The sequence below is a fragment of the Cnephaeus nilssonii genome (assembly GCF_951640355.1).
Source record: "Cnephaeus nilssonii genome assembly, chromosome: 13".
NCBI classification, from domain to species: domain Eukaryota; kingdom Metazoa; phylum Chordata; class Mammalia; order Chiroptera; family Vespertilionidae; genus Cnephaeus; species Cnephaeus nilssonii.
This window is the reverse complement of record NC_137084.1, coordinates 43,676,392-43,700,453: the sequence shown is the minus strand read 5'-3', so window position 1 is coordinate 43,700,453 and position 24,062 is coordinate 43,676,392. Positions and strand designations below refer to the sequence as shown.

Genomic DNA, 24,062 nt, shown 5'->3' with positions numbered 1-24,062 from the left:
TAGACACATAGTTTAAGGTAAGGAGGAAACTTCTTTGTGTGTGTTTTTTTTAATAAAAGTCTCTGTGTAACTGAAATCTACAAAAACACTGCTCAAAATATTAAAGACCTAAATAAATGGAGAGACGTCCCAGGTAAATGGATTGGAAGACTTAATATTGTTAAGATATCAGTAGTAACTACCCAAAGCAATCTATAGATTCAGTGCAATTCCTATAAAAATTTTTGCCATCATTTTTTTGTAGAAATTAAAGAGCCAATCCTGATTTGCAGTAGCCAAACAGCCTTGAAAAAGAAAAGTAAAGTTGGAGAACTAATACATTCAGATTTTAAAACTTAATTCAAAGCCACAATAATCAAAATAATGTGGTACTGGCACAAGGATAGACATATAGACCTATATGAAATATAATTGAGAGTCCATAAGAAAATCCATGTATCTATTGACAATGGATTTTCCATAAAGGTGTACTGGGCCGAACCTACAGAATGGGAGGAAATATTTGAAAGTTACATGCCTAGTAAGTGTTTAATATTTAGAATACTATATAAAGAACTCCTACAAATCATAATAAAAATGACAAACTCATTTTAAATGGGTGAGGGACTTCAATAGGCATTACTTCAGAGAGGATATACAAATAGCGGATAACACATGAAAAAATTCTCAACATCAATAGTCATTAGAGAACTGCATATCAAAACCACATTAAGATTCCACTTCACACTTACTAGGATAGAATTTAAAATAGTGCAGCCACTGTGGAAAAGTCTGACATTTTCTCACAAAGTTAAATACAATTACCATATGGCCCAGCAATTCCACCCCTAGATATAAACCAAGGATAATTGAAAACAGGAATTCACAATAGCCAAAAAGTGGAAGTAACCCAATTGTTCATCAATAGATGAATGGATATACTGTAAAATGTTATTGCTTAATGGGTACAGAGTTTCTATTTGGGGTGATGAAAAGGTTTTGGAAATAGACAGTATTGACAGTGAATGTAATTAATGCCATTGAATGGTATACTTGAAAATGGTTAATATGTCAAATTTTATGATACATATATTTTGCCACCATCTACACTAATAAAAGAGTAAGATGCCCACCAGCTAATCAGGAGTGAGTGTGCAAATTTACCCAACAAAGATGGCAGGTTAATTTGCATATGCAGGCGCTGAGCAGCGGGGGTGGGGGGGTGGGGGGGGGTGGGGAGTACCGCCCCAGCCCCCAGCCGCTCCTGGCCTCTGGGCAGTGTGGGAAGGCGGAAAGGTGTCTCTGGGCCGGAACGAAAAGGCGGCTCTGGCCAGAATGAAGGCGGTGCCGGCCGCCAGGGGAAGGAAGGCCCATTCTTGCACGAATCTTCATGCATCAGGCCTCTAGTTTAAAAATAAAACCTATCTTTAAAAATATATCAGTGTCAATGTAAGTTCATCAATTACAACAAATGTAACATTCTGGTGGGTAATGTTGATAATAGAGGATGCTGTGCATATTTTGGGAGTATATCTTCCTTTCAGTTTTGCTGTGAACTTAAAACTACTCAAAATAAAGTCTTTTTAATAAAAAAAAATGTGGTTAAGATATATATCTAATAAGCGTATATTAGAAAGAGCTTTTACTCCTAACTCTACAACAGAAGTTTTGTGTCCTTAGATAAGTTATTTAAGTTCTCGGAACTCCAATATTGTTATGTTTACAATGAGAAAAACAGGGCTAATAATAGCTACCTTGTAGAGATTTATGAGGGTTAGAGATGATCATGTGAAGGGCCTTAAAGAATTCCCAATACACAGCAAGTACTAAATAAGTGGAAGAAACCATTATCCCTGAAAATTATGTTCTTTCTTACTTGACTACAATGTGTTTATGTTTATTCATTATTTCTACCACAATCAGAATTCCCATTTGAACCCTAAACTGCTGACTGCCATTAAACTATTATTATTATTTAACTTCTTTGTTTTGGTTTGGTTTACAGGCAACAATTGGTATTGATTTTTTATCAAAAACAATGTACTTGGAAGATCGAACAGTGAGTAATGTTTTCCATGTGCAATTTTCTTCAACACTCTAGGATAGAAAACGGTGATCAAGCTATAATCAATGATTGTCACCACAGAAAGTACTTAGCAAACTTGTCAAAGTTAATTTACAGGTCTTGAGAAAAACGTATTACAGATTGCGTAGGTCTTAGCACTCTGACTTAACCCCAAGTGAAATCCAAAAATGAGAGAAAGCCAAGTTATTTATAAAACCCTGAAGGCACTAGGCTTGTCAAACAGAATTCATCATCCTGATTTAGAAAAAAATGGTAACAGATATAGCATTGAGATATTTAAAGCTGCTAAAGACCTTTTGAATGCACTCAGAAAGATTTCATTTGAATTTGACAAAACTTGTGAACTTCAAGGTTTTATTTGTCAGAATATGATATATACCAAAGTGAATAGAAAATGGTTAATATGTCAAATTTTAAATAGAAAGAATGTGTATTTATTTGTTGTATTTGTCTTCCATCTTTAGGAATGTTCCCTTTAAGTACAATGTAAATTCTGTATTCTAGTCTTCTATCTCTTGAAGAGATTTCTATCACCTAAACAGTGACTGTCTTAAATGCAATATTTTGGGATCTATACCCCAAAACATTTTCTATCTAATGCTGTTTCTTATAAGTGTGTGTTTTCTTTTGGATATTCTCTTTTATGTTTTAATATATAGCATGCCATTTCTTAAAATTTGAAAGCTTAGAAACAGCTTTATAATGGTAAAAGAACTTAGTGCCTATTTTCAGGCTTTTCTTCCTCAAATGTGAAGAAGTAAGAAAGTAAAATTTTTATGTAGGGTTGCAAAAAGATACTCCTCTTTTTTGTTAGATTATATACAGTGTTCTGGGAAGAAGTGTGTGGGAGAAACATAAGCATAGTAGTCAGAGACCCAATTTCAGAGTGTTCCAGACCCAATAGAAAAGAGACACATGTTAGCTTCAGAGAGGCTTTCTGAGAAGCATTAATTCCTTTTCTGTGATAGCCTGGGCTGCTCATTGACTTTTCCCTTTTATGCTTACTATTTGAACATGAACAAAGTCTACTTTTTGCTATCCAGAAGGCATAGGATTCAAAAAGAGGTTATAGAGAGGGGGGTGGAGGTGGGGGAGGAAGGAAACTGTATTTCTGATTCTGTGAAGAATTTGCCATTGCCATTTTTAAGTCATGTGTCTTCAGATACATTTTTATATTACTCTCTTTTGGAAAAGGAAAGTTTTGTGTTTTCATTCCTCACATCCCTGCAACCTTTTGCATGAGTCTTTGTTTTACCTCCTTTCTACCCCCTTTAAAAAACATTATTTCTTTTTTATTTTTAGTATGAGTTTTTTTTTTTGTTTTTTTTTTTTTTATTCATTTTTTCCCATCCCACAGATCAGGCTGCAGCTGTGGGATACTGCGGGTCAGGAACGTTTCCGTAGCCTCATTCCCAGTTACATCCGTGATTCTGCTGCAGCCGTAGTAGTTTACGATATCACAAGTAGGTATTTTGCAATGGGTTGACCTTCTTGCTTGTTTGACTGATTTTGTTGTTAGGTACGATTGCAATTATGGGACACAGCAGGTCAAGAGCGGTTCAGGAGCTTGATTCCTAGCTACATTCGTGACTCCACTGTGGCAGTTGTTGTTTATGATATCACAAGTGAGTGGGGGGGGAATTATGCATTTCTTATCCTCTTTCAACCTGTAGCTTAGCTGTATGCATGTTCTTGTCTTGTGCTTGTTTTCAATACTGGCATGCAAAAATGAGTTTAATCATAGCAAACCTTTTCACAGATTGGCTAGGTCAGAAATATTTGCTTGGTGTTTGTACCAATACCCTTTATTTCTACTGTGCCACATTTTTTGTACTGGAAATTTTCCTTTGGGTTCAATTATGAATCCTCTCCAAGGCTTTTTTAATATCCTATTATCCCTAAGTCACATCATAATTATGGTTGGAAGAGCATCTTCTTTTTTGTTTAACTTGATCTCAGACGTCTCTAAAATAAAGTAAATCTGCATTTTAAGCCTCTTGCCAAGTTTTCCTAATCTTCCAAGGTTTCTGTTGAGGCTATTAAAAACTTCTGCTAGCCTACTTTTCCCTGCTTTCCCCTTACAGCCATTCTTTCTTTATAGAGGAAGGCAGAGAAAACATGATGTCCAATCTTCTATTAATCATTTTCATTTGAATATCTGAATTCTATGATTGACTGACTTGCTTTGTTGCTAACAAATTACACTTTCATTTCTCCCCAAGAAAATAAATAGGAGACTAAAGTAATGTTCTTCCTTTTTATTTTCCCTAGAAACTGAATAATGCCTTTAGAATTTTATGTGACTTTAAATGTTCCATGGAGCATTGGTGACTGATAAGGAAATGCTCTCTGATTAAAATTATCTTTGTAAATTGTTTTTTTTAAATATATTAGGCAATATTAAGCATCATTCCATATAGTGGTCCATAACTTATAGAAAAATCAGAATAGTACTACATCTTAGGCCTTCAAAAACATAGCAACAAACTATTGATTTGAGCGAGTAATAATATTCTCATACATTTTTGCATATCTGCTCAACCAGAAGTCATATCTACTTAATAATAATTGCAATAGCAGAATTATAAATTACAAGTTTGCATTCAGAGACTTTTTTTTTTTTTTTGGTTAGGTGCTATATGCCATCTTTTCTTGAAGCTTTACTTTGGGTTGCTACTTGTTTAAAAAACTGTATGTTCATTATTGTGCATTGACAAGTTTTGCAGCTTTAAAATGTTTGTGCTTACTTTAACCAGATCAAGTGAACTGTATGTATTTTTCTTTAAAAATTGTGCACATGAGGTTAAAATATTAGTAAACTATTTTCTTTAGCTACTATAAAAAATATTGAAGTATTCTACTTAGAATCTAGTGCTAGAAAAGATGGATTTTTTTTAAACAAGTGATTCTGGTGCATTAAACAACTTCAAGTTAAAGTGATCACAAACTGAATAAGCAATGCAAATAGAGTGGTGTTGAAAGCTATTTAAAGGCTTTCCAAATTTTCTGGATGTGTTGGGTCTTACTGGCTGACATACTTTTGGAGATGCTTTCTTTGTCATGTTTGGTATGTGTAAGTAATGAAAAAAAAAACATTGTGGCAATGTAACACCATATTATCTGCCATAGCTGTCCTTATACTAAAAAATATTTTTCAATTACATATATTACATTGCACTCATTTAGTTGTGTTCAACATTTTAAACCACTATAAAAGGAACCTTGAGGATTTTATATTTGTGATTTGTTTAGACTGTTGACAGTTATACTCAGATAAAATGGAGTTATGTTACAGGCACATTAAAAGTGGGTCCTAATGTGCCAGCCTCCTTCCAATTTCCAGGGCTTTTTTTCCCTCCCTCCTTCCTTCCTTCCCTCCGTCCCTCCGTCCCTCCTTCCCTCCCTCCCTTCCTTCCTTCCTTCCTTCCTTCCTTCCTTCCTTCCTTCCTTCCTTCCTTCCTTCCTTCCTTCCTTCCTTTCTTTGTTTACGTTTCTTCTTTATTTTCTGGTCCATCACATGGGGAGGCATTTATAATAACATTGATGTCTCTATCCACCCTTTTATACCAGATGTTAACTCATTCCAGCAAACTACAAAATGGATTGATGATGTCAGAACAGAAAGAGGAAGTGATGTTATCATCATGCTAGTAGGAAATAAAACAGATCTTGCTGATAAGAGGTATGGAGTGATTTTGTATGTTAAGTAGTCTGTTACTTTTAATGTTACTGAAGAATTGTTTTTAAAATAACATATTAAATTCTTAAGTTTATATCCCCTTTTTCTTTAGTGTAGGAACCTAAAATATAAAACATTAAACTCAGCCCTTAAAGGAAAATGAGTATTTTTGTTTTATAAAAGCCCATGTATAAGTAACTCTTGTGCAAGATTTGTTTACGCATAAAGCTAAATTTTGCATTTTTTAGGCCTCATAAATATGAGCAGTGTTCTGTTAAGGAACAAAATGTTTCCCCTAGCCGGTTTGGCTCAGTGGATAGAGGGTCAGCCTGCGGACTGAAGGGTCCCGGGATCGAGTCTGGTCAGGGGCACATGCCTGGGTTGCGGGCTCCATCCTCAGTAGGGGGTGTGCAGGAGGCAGCTGAACAGTGATTCTCTCTCATCATTGATTTTTCTATTTCTCTCTCCCTCTCCCTTCCTTTATGAAATCAATAAAAATGTATATTAAAAAATATTAATAATAACTACACACTCTTTTGGTAGTCTTCTTAGAAATATTCATTATAATTCAGTGGTGTGGTTTTTTTTTTTTTCTTTTTTAAGTTGTATGGTTGAGCCAGACTGTGTAGTTGAACTGAATAGCTTGGTTGTGATACCTTAGTCAAATGAGGAAAGCCATATTCAAGTCACAGGATGCAAAATGTATTAACATTCACTGTCAAACCCATGGCTTCAATATCTGCTTTTAGCATTCCTAAGTGATCTTGATATTCTTTCTGCTTTAAATAGTCTTCACCATTTTACTTAATAGTAGAAGCTTTTACTATTTATTATTTGTTCATGAGTTGGATATTGAAATTCAGGTAATTACCTTGTGCTATTAATTAAAATGTTGCAAAGAAATCCACTATGTTCAAAGACTTGTGGAAATGTTAAGCCCATTGCTGGCCAAGGTACTTCATTTGGAATTGGCAGTACAGTGACAAAAAATTTATTATAATTTAAAAGTAAATTCAAAGTATGTTTTCATCTTTTTTTAATTCTTACCCGAGGACATTTTTCCATTGATTTTCAAAGAGAGTAGAAGGGAGGGACAGAGAGAGAAACATTGATGTGAGAGACATTGATTGGTTGCCTCCCATATGCGCCCCGACCGGGGCTGGGGATTGAACCTGCAACCGAGGTAAGTGCCCTTGACTGGACTCGAACCTGGACCCTTCGGTCCACCGGCCTATTCTGTATTCACTGAGCCAAACCGGCTAGGGCTAATCTATTCTTTATGAAAAGTTAAATGTCACTTTCTTTGAGAATTACCTTTTTGGGGGTAAAAACATGAAGGAAAGGCTAGAATATATCTTGCAATGTCTCAATTTAAGCACCTAGATGTTCAGTACTCTCTGTTTCCTATAGCCCAGTGATCCCCAAATGTTTCAAACCTGGTAAATATAGCTTATTAGAACCTCTTTTAAGATTCTGGCTATAAAGAATCATGGTCAACTTTTTAAATTTGGGTGGTTTTAACCCTATTTCTAGGTACTATGTTAGTCTAAAATAGGGCCCTTGGAAATCTATTTTAGAGAGTTTTCCTTAGGTGATTGTGACAAAATCAAACCACAATTTGGGTCATTGCTATAGCTAACATTCAACCATTTTATTAGGGTGACTTATAGTTCTGCAACTAAAAATGGTTTTTGTCTGGAATCCTTCACATGTAGGGTTTACTTCTTGAATGACTAATAATCATTCAAGAAGTATTTATTAAATATCACTTATGTTTCAGAGGATGATACTCTAAGGTAGAGTAGTGAACAAAAAAGTAAGTCTTCACGGAGTTTTTATTTCAGAGAGTGAGCCAGACAAAATAAAGCAGGGAAAGGGAATATGAAATGTCAAGGGTGAGTTTGAAATATTAAATGGCATAGCAGTAGAAGATCTCACTGAGAGAATGACTGGTGACTTTTGATTAAAGACGCTAAGGAAGTTAACTATGCAGATATTTTAAGGAGGAAAAGCCTCGAGGCAGATGGCTCAGAAAATGCAAGATCCCTAAATTGGGACTACACTTAGCTTTTTTGAGGAACAGCAAGGAGGCCTATATAGCTGGTAAAAAGAATGATGGAAAGAGTAATAGGCAATGAGGTTAAAAAACACACACACAATAATGAAGGCCAGGTCATGTATGGCAAACCTTGTCTGGTGATCATTGGTCAAATTCAGATATATTTTGAAGATAGAACTTTCAGGATGTATTGATACAATGGATGGAATACATGCTGATGGATGGAATATGGGGTCTGAGAGAAGGAGAAGGATGACACCTTTATTTTTGGTCTGAGTAACTGTCATTAATTGAGATAGGAGAGACTGCATAAAGAGGTGCTTTGGAATGTAATATAACTTCAGTTTTGGTCATTTTAAGTTTATAATGGTTATTAGATATCCTAATATCTTATTAGATGTCAGGTAGGCATTTGGATATATGAGTCCAGAGTTCAGAGCATGGTCTAAGATAGATATGTAAGTTTGGGAGTCATCAGCATATAGATGGTACTTTTCTTTTTTAAAATATATTTTATTGATTTTTTACAGAGAGGAAGGGAGAGGGATAGAGAATTAGAAACATCGATCAGCTGCCTCCTGCACACCCCCCACTGGGGACGTGCCCGCAACCAAGGTACATGCCCTTGACTGGAATCGAACCTGGAACCCTTCAGTCCGCAAGCCGATGCTCTATCCATTGAGCCAAACCAGTCAGGGTAGATGGTACTTTAAACCATGAGACTGTGTGGGATCACCAGGGGGAGTAATTGTAGATAGGAAAGAGGTCCAAGAGTAAGTTTGAGGGCACCTGACAGAATTATTATTTATTTTTTTATTTTTTATTTTTTTAAATATATTTTATTGATTTTTTACAGAGAGGAAGAGAGAGAGATAGAGAGTTAGAAACATCGATGCGAGAGAAACACTGATCAGCTGCCTCCTGCACAACCCCCTATACTGGGGATGTGCCCACAACCAAGGTACATGCCCTTGACCGGAATTGAACCCGGGACCCTTCAGTCCGCAGGCCGACGCTCCATCCACTGAGCCAAACCGGTTTCGGCCAGAATTATTATTTTAAAAAAATATATATGTTTTTATTGATTTCAGAGAGGGAGAGAGAGATAGAAACATCAATGATGAGAGAGAATCATTGATCGGCTGCCTCCTGCACACCTTACACTGGGGATCGAACCCACAATCTGGGCATGTGTCCTGACTGGGAATTGAACCGTGACCTCCTGTTCAACCATTGAGCCATGCCTGTGGGCTGACAATTATTTTTAGGAAATCCACACTGCTAAAGCATTCTAGGCTGAAGGTTTATTAGATTGTCAACTTTCAAATTGTTAAGAAAAAGTGTGTTATTTAAAATTTATATACACACACAAATTTATAGAGCTAAACATCTATGTTGCCAGCTAGGCACTTGGAACACCAAGATAAATGAGATAATCTTATACTTGAAGAGCTTACAATTTGAGACACTGCTAATTATTATAATGCATCACAAAATGTCCTCTAAAATAAGTATTAAACTGTGTATCAAGAGACTTCAACATAAATGTGTGGGTTTTTTTAACCTCGCCTTAGGATATTTTTCCCCCATTGATTTTTAGAAAGAGTGGAAGGAATGGAGGTGGGGGGTAACAGAGGGGAGGCACACACAGCGATGTGAGAGAGAGACACATTGATTAGTTGCCTCTTGCACACAAACTGACTGGGGCCAGGGATCAAAACTGCAAACCAGGTACATGCTCTGAGCAGGAATCAAACCCACAACTCTTCGGTGCGTGGGCCTACATCCTAACCATTGAGAAACACTGGCCAGGGCCAACATACATGTCTTTTGACTTGCTTTTTCACTTGCAGATATTCACAAAATCCATCCTCCAGAAATGATCCACAGTGTACAAAGTAGTAAGCACAAAAATGTTTATAGCAACATTTTTCACATTAGTGTAGAATTTGAAACCAACTTGCATTTTAACAGTTTGGGAATGGTTATATAAATTATAGTAGAAAATTGCCCTAGCCAGTTTTGCTCAATGGATAGAGCATCAGCCTGTGGACCAAAGGGTCCTGTGTTTGATTCTGGTCAAAGGCACGTACCTTGGTTGCAGGAGCCTCTCTGGCCTGGATCCTGGCCCAGGCCCTGGCCCAGGCTCATGCAGGAGGCAACCAATCAATGTGTGTCTCTCACATCAGTGTTTCTCTCTGTATTTCCCTCTCTTTTTCACTCTCCCTAAAAAAACAAAATCAATGGGAAAATATCCTCAGGTGAGGGTTACCAAAAATTAAAAAATAAAATAGATAAAAAATAAATTATAGTAGCAAATTGACAAATGGTTTAGCCATAAAAAATGATTTTACACGAAGTTTTTAATCACAAGATTAAATACTTATGGTCTAATATTAAGAGAAAATAGCAAGCTATTAAGTTTAAAAAAATAAAAAAGTTATAGGATGAGCTCAGCCAAGTAAAAGCAAATCATTAAAAAAATGTCTTGGTATAACATACACATACAAGTGCACAAATTTTAAGTGTACAGCAGCTTGAATTTTCAAATTAGTCTTGTCTGTGTAACCAGCACCCATATCAAGAAAAGTTATTTTAGAACTTTGTTTCTAATCTTTATAATATCATCTTTCAAAAAGAAGAATTTGTTTTTTTTATTTTTCTACAGGCAAGTATCAATTGAGGAGGGAGAGAGGAAAGCCAAAGAGCTGAATGTTATGTTTATTGAAACTAGTGCAAAAGCAGGATACAATGTAAAGCAGGTAAGTGTTCTTTGGAGTATTTACCAAATTGAAAACACATATTATGAAATAACTAGAGGCTGGGTGCATGAAATTCGTGAACGGGCAGGGGGGAGGCGTTCCCCGGGAGGGGGGTCCCCTCCGCCCAGCCTGCACCCTCTCCAATCCGGGACCCCTCAGGGGATGTCTAACTGCCAGTTTACAGGATTGGGCCCAAACTGGCAGTTGGACATCCCTCTCACAATCCTCAACTGCTGGCTCCTAACAGCTCACCTGCCCGCCTGCCTGATCGCTCTAACTGCCCACCCCCCCCCCTCGCCAACCTGATCAACCCTAACCACCTCTGCCTGCTGGCCTGATTGCCCCTTACTGCCCCCCCCCCTGCCGCCAGCCTGGTTGTCCCTCACTACCCCCTGGTCACCCCCAACTGCCCCTTTCTGCTGGCCTGGTCGCCCCTCACTTCCCTCCCCCCCCGCCTCCGCCGGCCTGGTCACCCTCAACTGCCAGCCTGGTCGCCCCCAACTGCCCCCCCTGCCAGCCTGGTCGCCCTGTGCAGCCTACTGTTCAGTCATTTGGTCATCCCTCACTAACCCCCCTGCCAGCCTGGTCACCCCATGCTGCCTGCTGTTCAGTCATTTGGTCGTACCGCACTAACCCCCCTGCCGGCCTTGTTGTCCCATGCACCCTGCTGTTCGGTTGTTACTGTGAGGGCGTCCTGACCAATTTGCATATTACCCTTTTATTAGTATAGATTGCGTGAGTATTCTATTCTCTAGTGTAAGGTTTTCTTTCTGTTAGTAACAGGAGGCCTCACGAACTAGTTTATTAAACAGTGAAAAACATATATGTGGCTAGTTTTTGGGCAAAGAGAAAAAGACTTAGCATACTTTTCAAATGGTGCACAGGAAAAGTACTTTATTATGATTGCAAGATTGTGTGATTGCAAGGTTGTAAACTCACCATCCTCTCACTACTTCTCTACATTTATTTTAGAGTTTGATAGTAAGAATTTGATAAAAGAAAGCAAATATTGCTGTCAGGAATGGTACATTGCTTATTGTGATGAAAGTGCATCGTTGTTACTTTATTCTTAACAAACTACTGGTATGTTAACAGTGATTATAAAAGGAGTGTTTGGGCGGGGGGCAGGCAGGAAAATATTTGGGGACCTCACATTATCAAACTTTTCTAAAAGATGAAGTAGCTAAAAACTCACCTGCTTAATTCTTCAGCGCTATATATAATATAGAGTAGTAGTTGAAGATTTATAGTATTTACAGACCAATATAAATTATTATAATTATTATTTATTCTCACCAAGGATTTTTTTTTTTTTTTTTTTTAGAGAAACATCGATCTGAGAGAGAAACATTGATCAGTTGCCTCCCATATGCACCCCAACTGGGGATAGAACCCTCAACCTGGGTATGTGCCCTGACCGGGAATCGAACCCAAGAGCCTTCAATGTATGGGAAGGCGTTCCAACCAACTGAGCAACCCTGGCCAGCTAAATTATTATTTTTTTATTCTAGGTGATTAGTAGAGGGTTAAAGTCAAGTCCTTTAAAATGAATAAGTAGAGCTTTATGAAAAATTGTCTATATTGTTTTCATTTTGGACACTTTATTTCCCATCTCTCCTTGCCCTTAAACATCCTATATAATAATCCTCTATAATAAAAGGGTAATATGCAAATTGACCTTAACAGCAGAATGACTGGGAATGACCGGTTGCTATGATGCACACTGACCACCAGGGGGCAGACGCTCAACACAGGAACTGCCCCCTGGTGGTCAGTGAACTTCCACAGGGGGAGCCCCGCTCAGCCAGAATCTGGCTCATGGCTGGCCAGTGCAGCGGCAGTGGCGGGAGCCTCTCCTACCTCGGTTGCAGCGCTAAAGATGTTGGACATCCCCTAAGGGCTCCCAGGCTGCCAGAGGGATGTCTGACTGCCAGCTTAGGTCTGATACCCCCAGGAGCAGGCCTAAGCTGGCAGGTAGACATCCCCCGAGGGCTCCCGGGCTGCCAGAGGGGATGTCTGACTGACAGCTTAGGCCTGATCCCCTGGGGAGCGGGCCTAAGCCAGCAAGTGGACATCCCCCAAGGGGTCCCGGACTGCGAGAGGGTGCAGGCCAGGCTGAGGGGACCGCCCCCCCACAAGTGCACAAATTTTCGTGCACTGGGTCTCTAGTGTGTAAGTAATACTGAATTGTCACAATACTTCTCCATAGCATACTCTTTCATGGCTCCCTGTCTTTGTTTATGCTATTTTTCTTTTTGCTTAGAATACTCATTTTCTTCCTTCCTGATACCTACTCATCCTTTTAAGTTTCAGTTTAGGTGTCTGTTCTTCAGAGATATTTTCTGTGAAATTCTCTACCATACCTCCAGGCTATTTTAGTGATAAATGACTCTCTTCTGTGTTTTTACAGACACCTGACCCCTGTCATAGAACTTCCCACATTATGTTGAAATTACCTCTTCCATCAAAGAACTTACCACATTATATTGAAAAATATCTCTTCTGTCAGAATTGTATATTCCTAGAATGTATCAATGTGTATGGAATTTAGCACGTGATAAGTAACTGAGCCTATAGGAGCCATTGACAAAGAATTTGAGTAATATAGTTACCACAACATTATCATATGTTACTGTTCTAGGACAAAGCAGTAGGTAGCTTCATCTAGATTTCTCTATTATAGACGTTTTAATAAGGATTTGAACCAGTTTATTATATGTCAGAGTATGACCTTTCCATGGGACATACTTCTGTCTGGGTTAATGTCTAAAGCAGAGATTGCTGTGTCCCCCTAATCCTAATCCTAAGTAGCCTCATAGTTTGAAAGCTATAAAATCATCATCATGACATTTAATTCCTTCTAAATTTAGATAACTCCTTAACAGCTTTAAGTGTAATTTACATACCATACAATTCACTTGTTTTAAATGTACAGTTCAGTTATTTCTAGTGAATTTACAGCATTGTGCAATCATAAGCACAATTTGATTTTAAATCATTGTTATCACTAGACACATAATTTTTCCTAAGAGCCTGACCCTACAGACAGATATAGCTAGCCAGTGATAGTGAAGAGAGACTTAAACAATCTCATCCTGAATTCAAAACCCATTTGCTACTTTATTATTTCTGCTTATGTAGATGCTGTGTCTGAACATGTGATTTTGCTGAAGTTTCTGATTATTTTGGGACTTGATTTTATTATCTTTTAAACACTAATATGACCTAAATTACTGTTTTCAAATTTTAATTTTTTTGTAGATTCCTTCTTAACTCACACATACCCTTACTTTTTATTTTATAGGAAGTATCACAGTATATTAGAAATTTATTTCAATATTTAGAGACCCATGCCTTGTCAGCAAAAAAAGAATCAAAATTTTGCCCTGGCCAGTTTTTCTCAGTGGTTAGAGCATCAGCCTACTGATGGAAGGGTCTTGGGTTCAATTCCCTGTCAAGGGCATGTACCTCGGTCGCAGGTTCAATCCCTGGCCCTGGTTGGGGTGTATGTGGGAAACAACCAAATGATGAGCTTTATATTGATGTCTCTTTCTCTTTCCCTCCCTCCTTCCCCTTCCTCTCTTCCTTCCATCTCTTTGAAAAATCAATGGAAAAAATATCCTTGGGTAAGGATTAACAAAAATACAATCAAACAAATAAAGAAAAAGAATTAAAATACTATGTTTAAGCCCTGGCCTGTGTAGCTCAGTTGGTTGGGCGTCATCTAGTGCACCAAAAGGTTGCTGGTTTGATTCCCAGTCAGGGCACATGCCCGGATTGCAGGCTTGATCCCTGGTTAGGGGTGTGCAGGAGGTAGCTGATCAATGTTTCACTCTCACATCAATGTTTATCTCTCTCTTCCTCTCTCTTTAAAAATGTCAATTAATGCCGAAACTGGTTTGGCTCAGTGGATAGAGCATAGAGTGTCGGCCTGCGGACTGAAAGGTCCCAGGTTCAATTCCAGTCAAGGGCATGTACCTTGGTTGCGGGCACATCCCCAGTAGGGGGTGTGCAGGAGGCAGCTGATCAATATTTCTCTCTCATCAGTGTTTCTAACTCTCTATCCCTCTCCCTTCCTCTCTGTAAAAAAATCAATAAAAAATATATTTTTTTAAAAGTCAATTAAAATATTTTTTAAAATCTTATGTTAGTAAGCACATTTAAATAAGAGGTTAAAATCTTCTTCCTTTAACTTCAGTGATTAATCATATAGAATATATTTCTGTCATGTGATGAATACTTACTCTGCCACACCAGCCAAGGCCTGAGAATTAATATATTTCTTTAAATGAAATATTAAGTGTATGACCCAACCAGTGTAGCTCAGTGGTTGAGCATCGAACTATGAACCAGGGGATCATGGCTTCCATTCCTGATCAGGGCACATGCCCAGGTTGCAGACTCGATCCCCAGTAGGGGGCATGCAGGAAGTAACCGATCAGTGATTCTCTCTCATCATTGATGTTTTTATCTTTCTTTCCCTCCCTTCCTCCCTGAAATCAATAAAAATATATTTTTAAATAATAAAAAATAAAACATTTCTTTATTGCCTTCTTACCAAGCAAGCCCATTACATAAAATAAATAAGTGCTGGAGAAACCAAGATGGTGGCATAGGTAAACACCTGAACTTACTGCCTCGCACAACCACTTCAAAACTACAACTAAAAGACAAAATGGACATCATCCAGAACCACAGGAAGGCTGACTGAGTGGAAATTCTACAACTAGAAGGAAAGAGAAAAGCACACTGAGACTCAGAGGAGGTGCAGAAGTAAAGTGCGGAGGTATGGAGGCGTGCGTGCGCGCGTGTGCGAGGAAAGGGGCTGGCGACTAAGTACGTGGTTGTCTTTTTCAATCGGGAGGGAGACACAAGCTCCCGACTGCTCTGAACTCCAGTTCTGGGCAAGACTTTGGGGACCCAGACTCATACGGGGAGAAACTGGACTGTCTGGCATCGGGCCGGAACACGAGGGCAGCCTTTTCTCAGAGGTGCTTGCAGTGATTATCGCGGGACACTGAAACCTGGGGCCTCTTAGGGCAGGGCTGCCGGTCAGCCATTGCTGTTTGCTCCGCCCTGTTGATTCCCTGAGACCCCGCCCAACCCAATTTACAACCCCACTCAAGCTATGCACAGAGACTTTTGCATATGAATGGCCTGGCCCTTTGCAATCTAAAATTACCTAACAAACTACAGCTTGGTCAGAGAGCCGCAGAACTTCCAAAAGAAGGCCCAAGGCTCCATAGCAGCTTGCATTGCTTCACAGCTTGGCCTCATCTGGGCACTTCCAAACCCCAAACAAAGAAGAGGAATCTGCAGATCTCTCCATAGCTCCTGCTGGGTTGCCTCAGGCAGAGACTAAATTTGCACCTCCTTGGAGACCCAAGAGCCAGTGTACCCAGTGGTCAGAGTGGGACCATCCAGATTACAACTCCTCAGATCCATAAGGGACACACTCGGGGCAGACTCAGCACCAAAGTCCCACTGAAGCAAGTCTTGCCCCATAAGGGTTTCTCTAGCACAGAAGTTTTCCCATCGTAGACACAACTGGTCCTCACAGCCAGTTGGCCTGGAGGTCAATTCCTCCCAGTGATAACAACAACAATCAAGGCTTAACTACAACAAGACTGTGCACACAGCCCACAAAGGGGTGCACCAAGAGTGTCCACCTCAGGTAATTGGGGAGGCTGAGCCACTGGGCCCTATAGGACACCTAGCACACAAAGCCACTCTATCAACACAGGGAAGCAGCCAAAATGTGGAAACAAAGAAACAGGTCACAAATTAAAGAAATGGAGGAAAGCAAACTACGGGATACAGAGTTTAAAACCATGGTTATAAGGTTATTCAAGAATCTTCTAGAAACTGCCGATAAATTTAGTGAGACCCTTGAGAATATGAAAAAGGACCAATTAGAAATTAAGCATACACTGACTGAAATAATAATATACAGAGATCCAACAGCAGATTAGAGGATTGCAAGAATCAAGTCAAAGATTTGAAATACGAAGAAGCAAAAAACACCCAACTGGAAAAACAAAAAGAATCCAAAAATATGAAGATAGTGTAAGGAGCCTCTGGGACAACTTCAAGCGTACCAACATCCGAATTATGGGGGTGCCAGAAGAAGAGAGACAGCAAGATATTGAAAACCTATTTGAAGAAATAATGACAGAAAACTTCCCCTACCTGGTGAAAGAAATAGACTTACAAGTCCAGGAAGTGCAGAGAACCGCAAACAAAATTCTCTTTTTCTTCTTCCTCTTCTTAAAGAATACCCTTCAGCATTTCATGTAGTACTGATTTGGTGGTGATGAACTCCTTTAGCTTTTTCTTTTCTGTGAAACTCTTTATCTGACCTTCAATTCTAAATGATAGCTTTGCTGGGTAGAGTAATCTTGGTTGTAGGTTCTTGCTATTCATCACATTGAATATTTCTTGCCACTCCCTTCTGGCCTGCATAGTTTCTATTAAGAAATCAGCTTATAGTGGTATAGGTACTGCCTTGTAGATAACCAACTGTTTTTCTCTTGCTGCTTTTAAGGTCCTCTCTTTGTCTTTTGCCCTTGGCATTTTACTTATGATGTGTCTTGGTGTGGTCCTCTTTGGATTCCTCTTGTTTGGGGTTCTCTGTGCTTCCTGGACTTGTAAGTCTATTTCTTTCACTAGGTAGGGGAAGTTTTCTGTCATTATTTCTTCAAATGGGTTTTCAGATTCTCATCATTTCTATCTCTCCCTCTCCCTTCATCTCTGAAATAAAAATATATAACTTTTTTTAATTTAAAAATAAAATACTCATTACCTGCCCTACCTGGTGTGTCTCAGTGGATAGAGCGTCGGCCCGAGGACTGAAGGGTCTGGGTTTGATTCTGGTCAAGGGCAGGTACCTTGGTTGCAGGCTCCATCCGGGTCCTGGTCGGGGCGAGTGTGGGAGACAATCAATGTGTCTCTCTAACATCAATGATTCGCTCTCTGTCTCGTCCCCTCCTTTCCACTCTCTCTAAAAATCAATGGAAAAATATCCTCAGGTGAGGATTAACAACAACAAAAATACTCCTTACCCTTACAAAGTTTATTTTCATAATAGAAATTTTTCTGTAAGTTGGTGGAACTGACTAGCTTAGCTTGCTCTTTGAAGGATGGAATTTCTTCTTGCTTATAAAATACTTGGTTAAGCCCTGGCTAGGTGCTTCAGTTGGTTAGAGTGTTGTTCCGATATGCCAAAGTTGCAGGTTTGATCCCGATCAGGGCACAAACAAGAACCAACCAATAAATGCATAAGTAAGTGGAACAACAAACCAATGTTTCTCTCCTTTCCTTTGTCTAAAATCAATTTAAAAAAATTTTAATTTAGAAGTATTTGGTTAATTTTATAATAATGGTAAGAACTAATAACAATAGTGATTTTACTTTGAGATCTCCTTCTCCAATTCACTCCTTTAAATTAAACACCTGAAATTATAGCTCAAAATATTCAACTTGAAAATTTCTATGGAGAGCCTATATTCAGCTTGTCATCGTTTCCAGAGCTAATTCTCATAGCTTTCACTGCAATTTAAATATGCCTATTTCTCTCTAGAAATTACAAGTAAAATACCATACAGCTAGAGGTCAGGGTGGAATTAATACCCCTTTTCCAGAGAGAAAATGTCCTGGCAAGGATGCTTCAGAATGCCTATAGAAATTGGATACTCAATAAATACAAGTGTGAGGATTTAAAAAAAATATTACCTACTGTACTGACCCATTTATCTTGATATAGCATACGCCTCTGTTGGTAGTATATCATTGCCATTTAAGAAATGGGTTTTTCTTTAGTGATTATTTAAAACAACTTAAACTCCTATATATATATTTCTGTAAGGATAGAACTTGGCTTTTATAAAGCATTTTCTTGACTCAATTTGAGATGTCCCAATTTAATTGAAATATTTTGAAAGAGCACTAAATTTTTAAAAATACATCAGTTAAAAACTATAGGTAAAAAATTTTTGTCATAGAAAATGGATTAAGTTTTTATGTCTGTGATTTGTTCGTAATAATATTTCACAAAACAATTTCTTCTTACCCACGATTTTCAGCTTTGCGCAGTATGTTTTTAAAAAATATTTTTTATTGATTTTAGAGAGGATAAAGGGAGAGAGAAAGATAGAAACATCAATGATTAGAGAGAATCATTGATCGGTTGCCTCCTGCCCGCCCCCAACTGGGCAGTGAGCCCACAACCCGGGCATGTGCCCTGACCAAGAATTGAACCAAGACCTCCTGGTTCATAGGTCGATGTTCAACCATTGAGCCACGCTGTCTGGACTAAATAGGTATTTTTAAATGCTTTCATTATGGTAAGGTCTACATGAGGAATAACCTAGAAGCCATATCCTTGAACACAGCATTCATTAGTCATCCACCTTTACTTGATGCCATTTGTTAAATTTTCCCTGCCAATTATCACATTTCTCTCTTTTCCACAGCTCTTCCGACGTGTTGCAGCAGCTTTGCCTGGAATGGAAAGCACACAGGACAGAAGCAGAGAAGACAGTATCCTTTCTGTTTCATCGGAGAATGTTGTTGTTATCACTAGTCTTGACAGCTCCACTTGGTTGGCTAAGGAATATTATGCCATTGCCTTTTACAGTCAGAAATAGATGGTTGAAGAGCATAGAAGCTATGAGTTTCTTTATAACAAAACTAGTGGCCCGGTGCACAGATTCGTGCACATTGAAAGGAACATAATTAGAAGAAATATTTTAATATTGCTATTTGCCCTTTCTCCCTCAGCGCCTGGGAGCCTGGCCCTACCACCCGCCACCCCGGCCACTCACCACCTGCGAGGCCGATAGCGCCTATCGCCCCCGCTGCCACCCCGGCTCCCAGGTGCTGAGGAAGCAGGGCGGAGGCCCCGCTGCCCCTGCTGGTTGCCACCTGCGGGGGCCCAATCGCCCCGCCTATCACCAGTTGCCCTGCTGCCATCCGGCTCCCAGTTGCTGAGGGAGCCGGGTGGCGCCACTGCTGCTGGTCGCCCTGGGATTGGATCAGCAGGGCATCGGGTCCCTGCCCAGCTCCCTCAGCGCCTGGGAGCCCAGCAGTGGCGGGGCCATCAGGTTCCCACCCAGTGACCAGTGGCTCACACCCGCCCTGGCCTGGCTCCGCCCACTCACCTGCTCCACCATCCCACCCTGGTCCTGCTCCCATCAGTACCTGAGGCACCTCCACTGCCACCTGCTGCCAGCACAGCATCACCAACGTCCGCCATGTTCTGCGCCACCCCCTGGTGGTCAGTGCACATCATAGCAAGCGGTCGAACTCCTGACAGGACTCCCAGTCGAGGGGACAATTTGCATATTAGGCTTTTATTATATAGGATGAGCTCTGGTTATCCAAGTGCATACTTGCTCCCTGCTGCTCACTACAACTAATCAATGAGAGACTTTGTATTTGCTTGCTTGATTATTTATTTTTATTTTTTTAAACTTTTATTTATTTCAGAGAGGAAGGAGAGGCGGGGAGAGAGAGAGAGAAACATCAATGATGAGAGAGAATCATTGATTGGCTGCCTTCTGCACGCCCCACACTGGGGATTGAGCCCACAACTTGGGCATGTACCCTTGACCAGAATTGAACCTGGGACCCTTCAGTCTGCAGGCCGACGCTCTATCCACTGAGCCAGACCAGCTAGGGCTATTTATTTATTTTTTATCTTTATTGTTTAAAGTATTACATATACCCCTTTTTTCCCCCCATTGACCACTAATATCCCACCCCTAACCCCAGGCCTTCACCACCCTATTGTCTGTGTCCATGGGTTATGCATATATGCATACAAGTCCTTTGGTTGATCTCTTCCTAGCCACCCACTCTCCCCGACCTTCCCCCTGAGATTCCACAGTCTTGCTTGATTTTTAATGAGTAGGAAACTCTTAGAAATCCAGTCTTTTCTTTTTTTAAGCCTCATCCAAGGATTTGATTTTTAGAGAGTAAGGAAGGGAGAGAGAGAGAGAGAGAGAGAGAAACATCGATCAGTTGCCTCCCATATACGCCCTAACCGGGGATCGAACTTGCAACCTTTTGGTGTACGGGAAGATGCTGCAACCAACTGAGACATCCGGCTAGGGCCCAACCTTCTCCTAAATTTGAGTCCTATTGACTCTGAACATGTTTACCCCACAGTATGTATCATATTTTCTTCCCCTGCTTTTTCTAACATTCAAGTTTTCTATTCGGCATAGGCAGGAAATAACTCTGTCTGGAACTTTATTGTGGCTTCTGCTTTCAGAAACAGAACATAATGAAGCACATCAAATACCAATTTTTTCAAAAGATTTTAAATTTTGATATTTTCATTATTTGTTGTATATTTGTCTTCTAGTGTTTTTCCTTATATAGACATTTTTATTAAGCCATAGAATTTAAGCACTTTGTGTTCAGCACATCCCTCTTCTAAAAGTTTTATGTTTTCTAAGCTTTTATTACTTCTATTAGCATAATGTATTCCACAGAATTAAGTCCCATCATTTATTAAATTCTCTCCCTGTTGTGGGAACTCTCTTGTAGGTTAGTTTCAGATTTTTATTATAGATAATTCCATAAGGAACATCATCTTAATAGGGTTTCTTGCTCCTGCTTAGGATAGATCCCATGAATAGAGAGGTTATCTTATTCTGACCCTGGCTGCATATAGTAGAATATAAGCAAGTTTATACTATTAGAGCACTTTGTTGTATGGTGAGCTAGCTAAACAGTAAGTAGTGGCTGTTAGTAGGAATGGGAGGGAGGGGTTGCCAGAGATATCAGTGTTCAGCAGAATTGGAATTGTACTTTCCCATTTATAGGTCCTTAACTTTTGTTTCAGTGATTGACATAAAACTGGAAAAGCCTCAGGATCAACCAGTCAGCGAAGGAGGCTGTTCCTGCTAATCCCTCTTGGCCTCTTCACCTTTTCTGCAGAAGCTCACTGCTTTGGCCCCCTTACTCTTTCATTGACTGCAGTGTGAATATTGGCTTGAACCTTTTCCCTTCAGTAATAACGTATTGCAATTCATCATTGCTGCCTGTCTCGTGGAGATGATCTATTAGCTTCACAAGCACAAAAAAGTCAGTGTCTATATTATTTATATTTTACAAAAAGTCAATTCCAGCATATTCCAGTGATAATTTTAAACATTAGATACATTTTCTTAACTTTTTTTTCCCCTTTTTAATGTTATGATAATGCACTTCAAAATGATGGAAATCTCAACAGTATGTGGCTTGGTTAAGGAATAGCTGTTCACAGCAGCATTTGCCTACCTTCTTGACCTCTCCCTGCTTTTTTCATCTCTCCCTTACCCCATTTCCTGTTCTTACTCTCCACTCCTGAAAACAAACAAGAGGTGGCAAAGCATCAGTCAGACCAAGCCCATTGGAATTATCTTTGAATTTTAGTGATACCACTTGCTTTAGGCCTTGGGTCAAGATGTCCAAAATTATTCTTGAGCACTGAAGTAAATTATTTAGACTTTATTTGAGGTCAAAACTCAATTATCATGGTAGGCAGTACTCGAATAAGTGTTCTGGTGCATCTTTAAAATGAGTCCTAATGAACATAGTACTTACAAGTAATGAACAAAAAATCTATTTCTGACCAAAACTAAAGACCCTTTCACATGTTAGACTCTGGAAGAGAAAAGTAAAACAGAACGTTTTTTTATATTTAATTTTTCTAATGAACTGTCTTTTCCAAGATTCTAAAATTGTCAAGATAGAGTTTTTCTGTTTGTTAAAAAAATTTTTTTTTTAAGAAATAGATTTCTCCTGGTATTTTTTTTTTTTTTTTGGTCTTGTTTTGTTTTTTTAAATGCTGTGCAGGCAAGGCACTATAGAAATACAATTCCTTTAAGAAGAACCAGTGGAAGAATTTAAATTTGGCACCTTGGTCAAAACTACTATATCCAGTAGAAATGATGATATCTAAAGCTTACCAACAAAAGAATCCTTAAGAGAATAGCAAATACTTTGCTCAGGATATTTGGGGTCAGATTGAAAATGGCAGGTTTTCTTATAAGCTTCTAGAGGCAGATCTGGAAAAGCATACACAGAAGAGGGTAAGAGAGAATGGAAATAAAACTCAATATTGCAGATTTATGCCTTATTTTTTAGCTTTTTTTAAATGTTGGGTCTTTCAAGCTGGTTTTGCTTTTTATTAGATCTGTATAGTTTGGTTAATTAACTAGTAATTTAGTTTTATATTTAAGCTACAATTAATCTTTTTTCTTTGGTGATATTTATTTCTTTGCCTTTTTTAAAGCTACTTTTAACTTTAGATGTTTTGTTTCATCTATTTAGAGCTTCATCACCATGGCAATATGTATTTCCCTTAAAACACTGCAAACAAATATACTAGGAGTGCACCATTTTAATCTTTACTAGTTATTGTGAGATTGCTGTGTAAGTTAAACACATGTGTAAATACATTATTTGCAGGAAGAAATTTTCCGAGTTATAGCTCGGGAAAAGCCTGCTGAATTTATGTTGTAAGCATTACTTAACACAGTATAAAAATGGAAGAAAACAAAAGTATCTTCATACTTCCTCATCCCCCTCATTACAGCAAAACCCTTAACTGGGAGAACCTTATTCCCCTCTCTTTCCTCTTCCTCCTCCACTTCCCATTTATTATCACCTTCTAATATTCAGAGAGCACTTGGATAATGGGTCTGAATAGAGAAATGTTTTAAGATAATCGTTAGCCCACATACCAGTAACTTATACTCAAAGATGGGATGGAGTTGTAAAGTGCTTTTATAATACAATATTATTGTTAAAGGCAAGGGTTGACTCTTTTGTTTTATTTTGACATGGCATGTCCTGAAATAAATATCAATTCAATATGGCAAATGGGTCATATTCTTTATTTGGAAGAAGTTGTGATTTCTGACATTGGGGTGATTGATTTCTACACTGTAGCATTTGATTTTTTTTATGTATCTTTAAGACAGTAGTAACCAATATGCTGCTTTTTAATATTGGTATTTTTATTTAGCTTAGGGTTCTTCAACTGAAGCAGTGAAATGTATTCATAGACCAGATTTTTTTTTTTAATAAACACAATTTTGCTGCCAAAAATATATAAATAAAATACAAAAGAAAACAATTATTGACTTGGTTTCCCATTCCTGCCAAGGTTATAAATGAGCATGTGCTTCTTACTTCTTCTCTAGAACTATAAAGGGGAACATAAAATCCAGGAAAATAAAACAAACAAAAAGTGAAGGAGAGTGGCTGCAACTTGAAAAACAGGGCTACTGGTGGAGGCAATAATAGGATGTATTAAGAAAAGTAGTTTAAGCCCTAGCCGGTTTGGCTCAGTGGGTAGAGCGTTGGCCTACGGACTGAAGGGTCCCGGGTTTGATTCCAGGCAAGGGCACATGCCCAGGTTATGGGCTTGATTCCCAGTAAGGGGCGTGCAGGAGGCAGTTGATCAATGCTTCTCTCTCATCATTTATGTTTTTATCTCTTTCC

General features: G+C 38.9%; 1 protein-coding gene across 2 annotated transcripts in view; it reads left to right on the top strand.

Annotated features, from left to right (window-relative positions):
• The window catches only part of RAB6A (RAB6A, member RAS oncogene family), a 48,746-nt gene extending 27,057 nt beyond the window's left edge, over window positions 1-21,689 (top strand). The window contains exons 3-8 of one of the 2 annotated variants that reach the window (XM_079787863.1): window positions 1,985-2,038; window positions 3,423-3,528; window positions 5,636-5,747; window positions 10,472-10,565; window positions 19,037-19,103; window positions 21,415-21,689. In XM_079787863.1, the coding sequence (XP_079643989.1) occupies window positions 1,985-2,038; window positions 3,423-3,528; window positions 5,636-5,747; window positions 10,472-10,565; window positions 19,037-19,103; window positions 21,415-21,479 (498 nt within the window). In that variant the 3' untranslated portion in view covers window positions 21,480-21,689. Of the gene's footprint in view, window positions 1-1,984; window positions 2,039-3,422; window positions 3,529-3,584; window positions 3,691-5,635; window positions 5,748-10,471; window positions 10,566-19,036; window positions 19,104-21,414 lie in introns of both variants that reach the window. The other variant, XM_079787862.1, reaches the window with a different exon arrangement.
• Window positions 21,690-24,062: the final 2,373 nt, after the last annotated feature.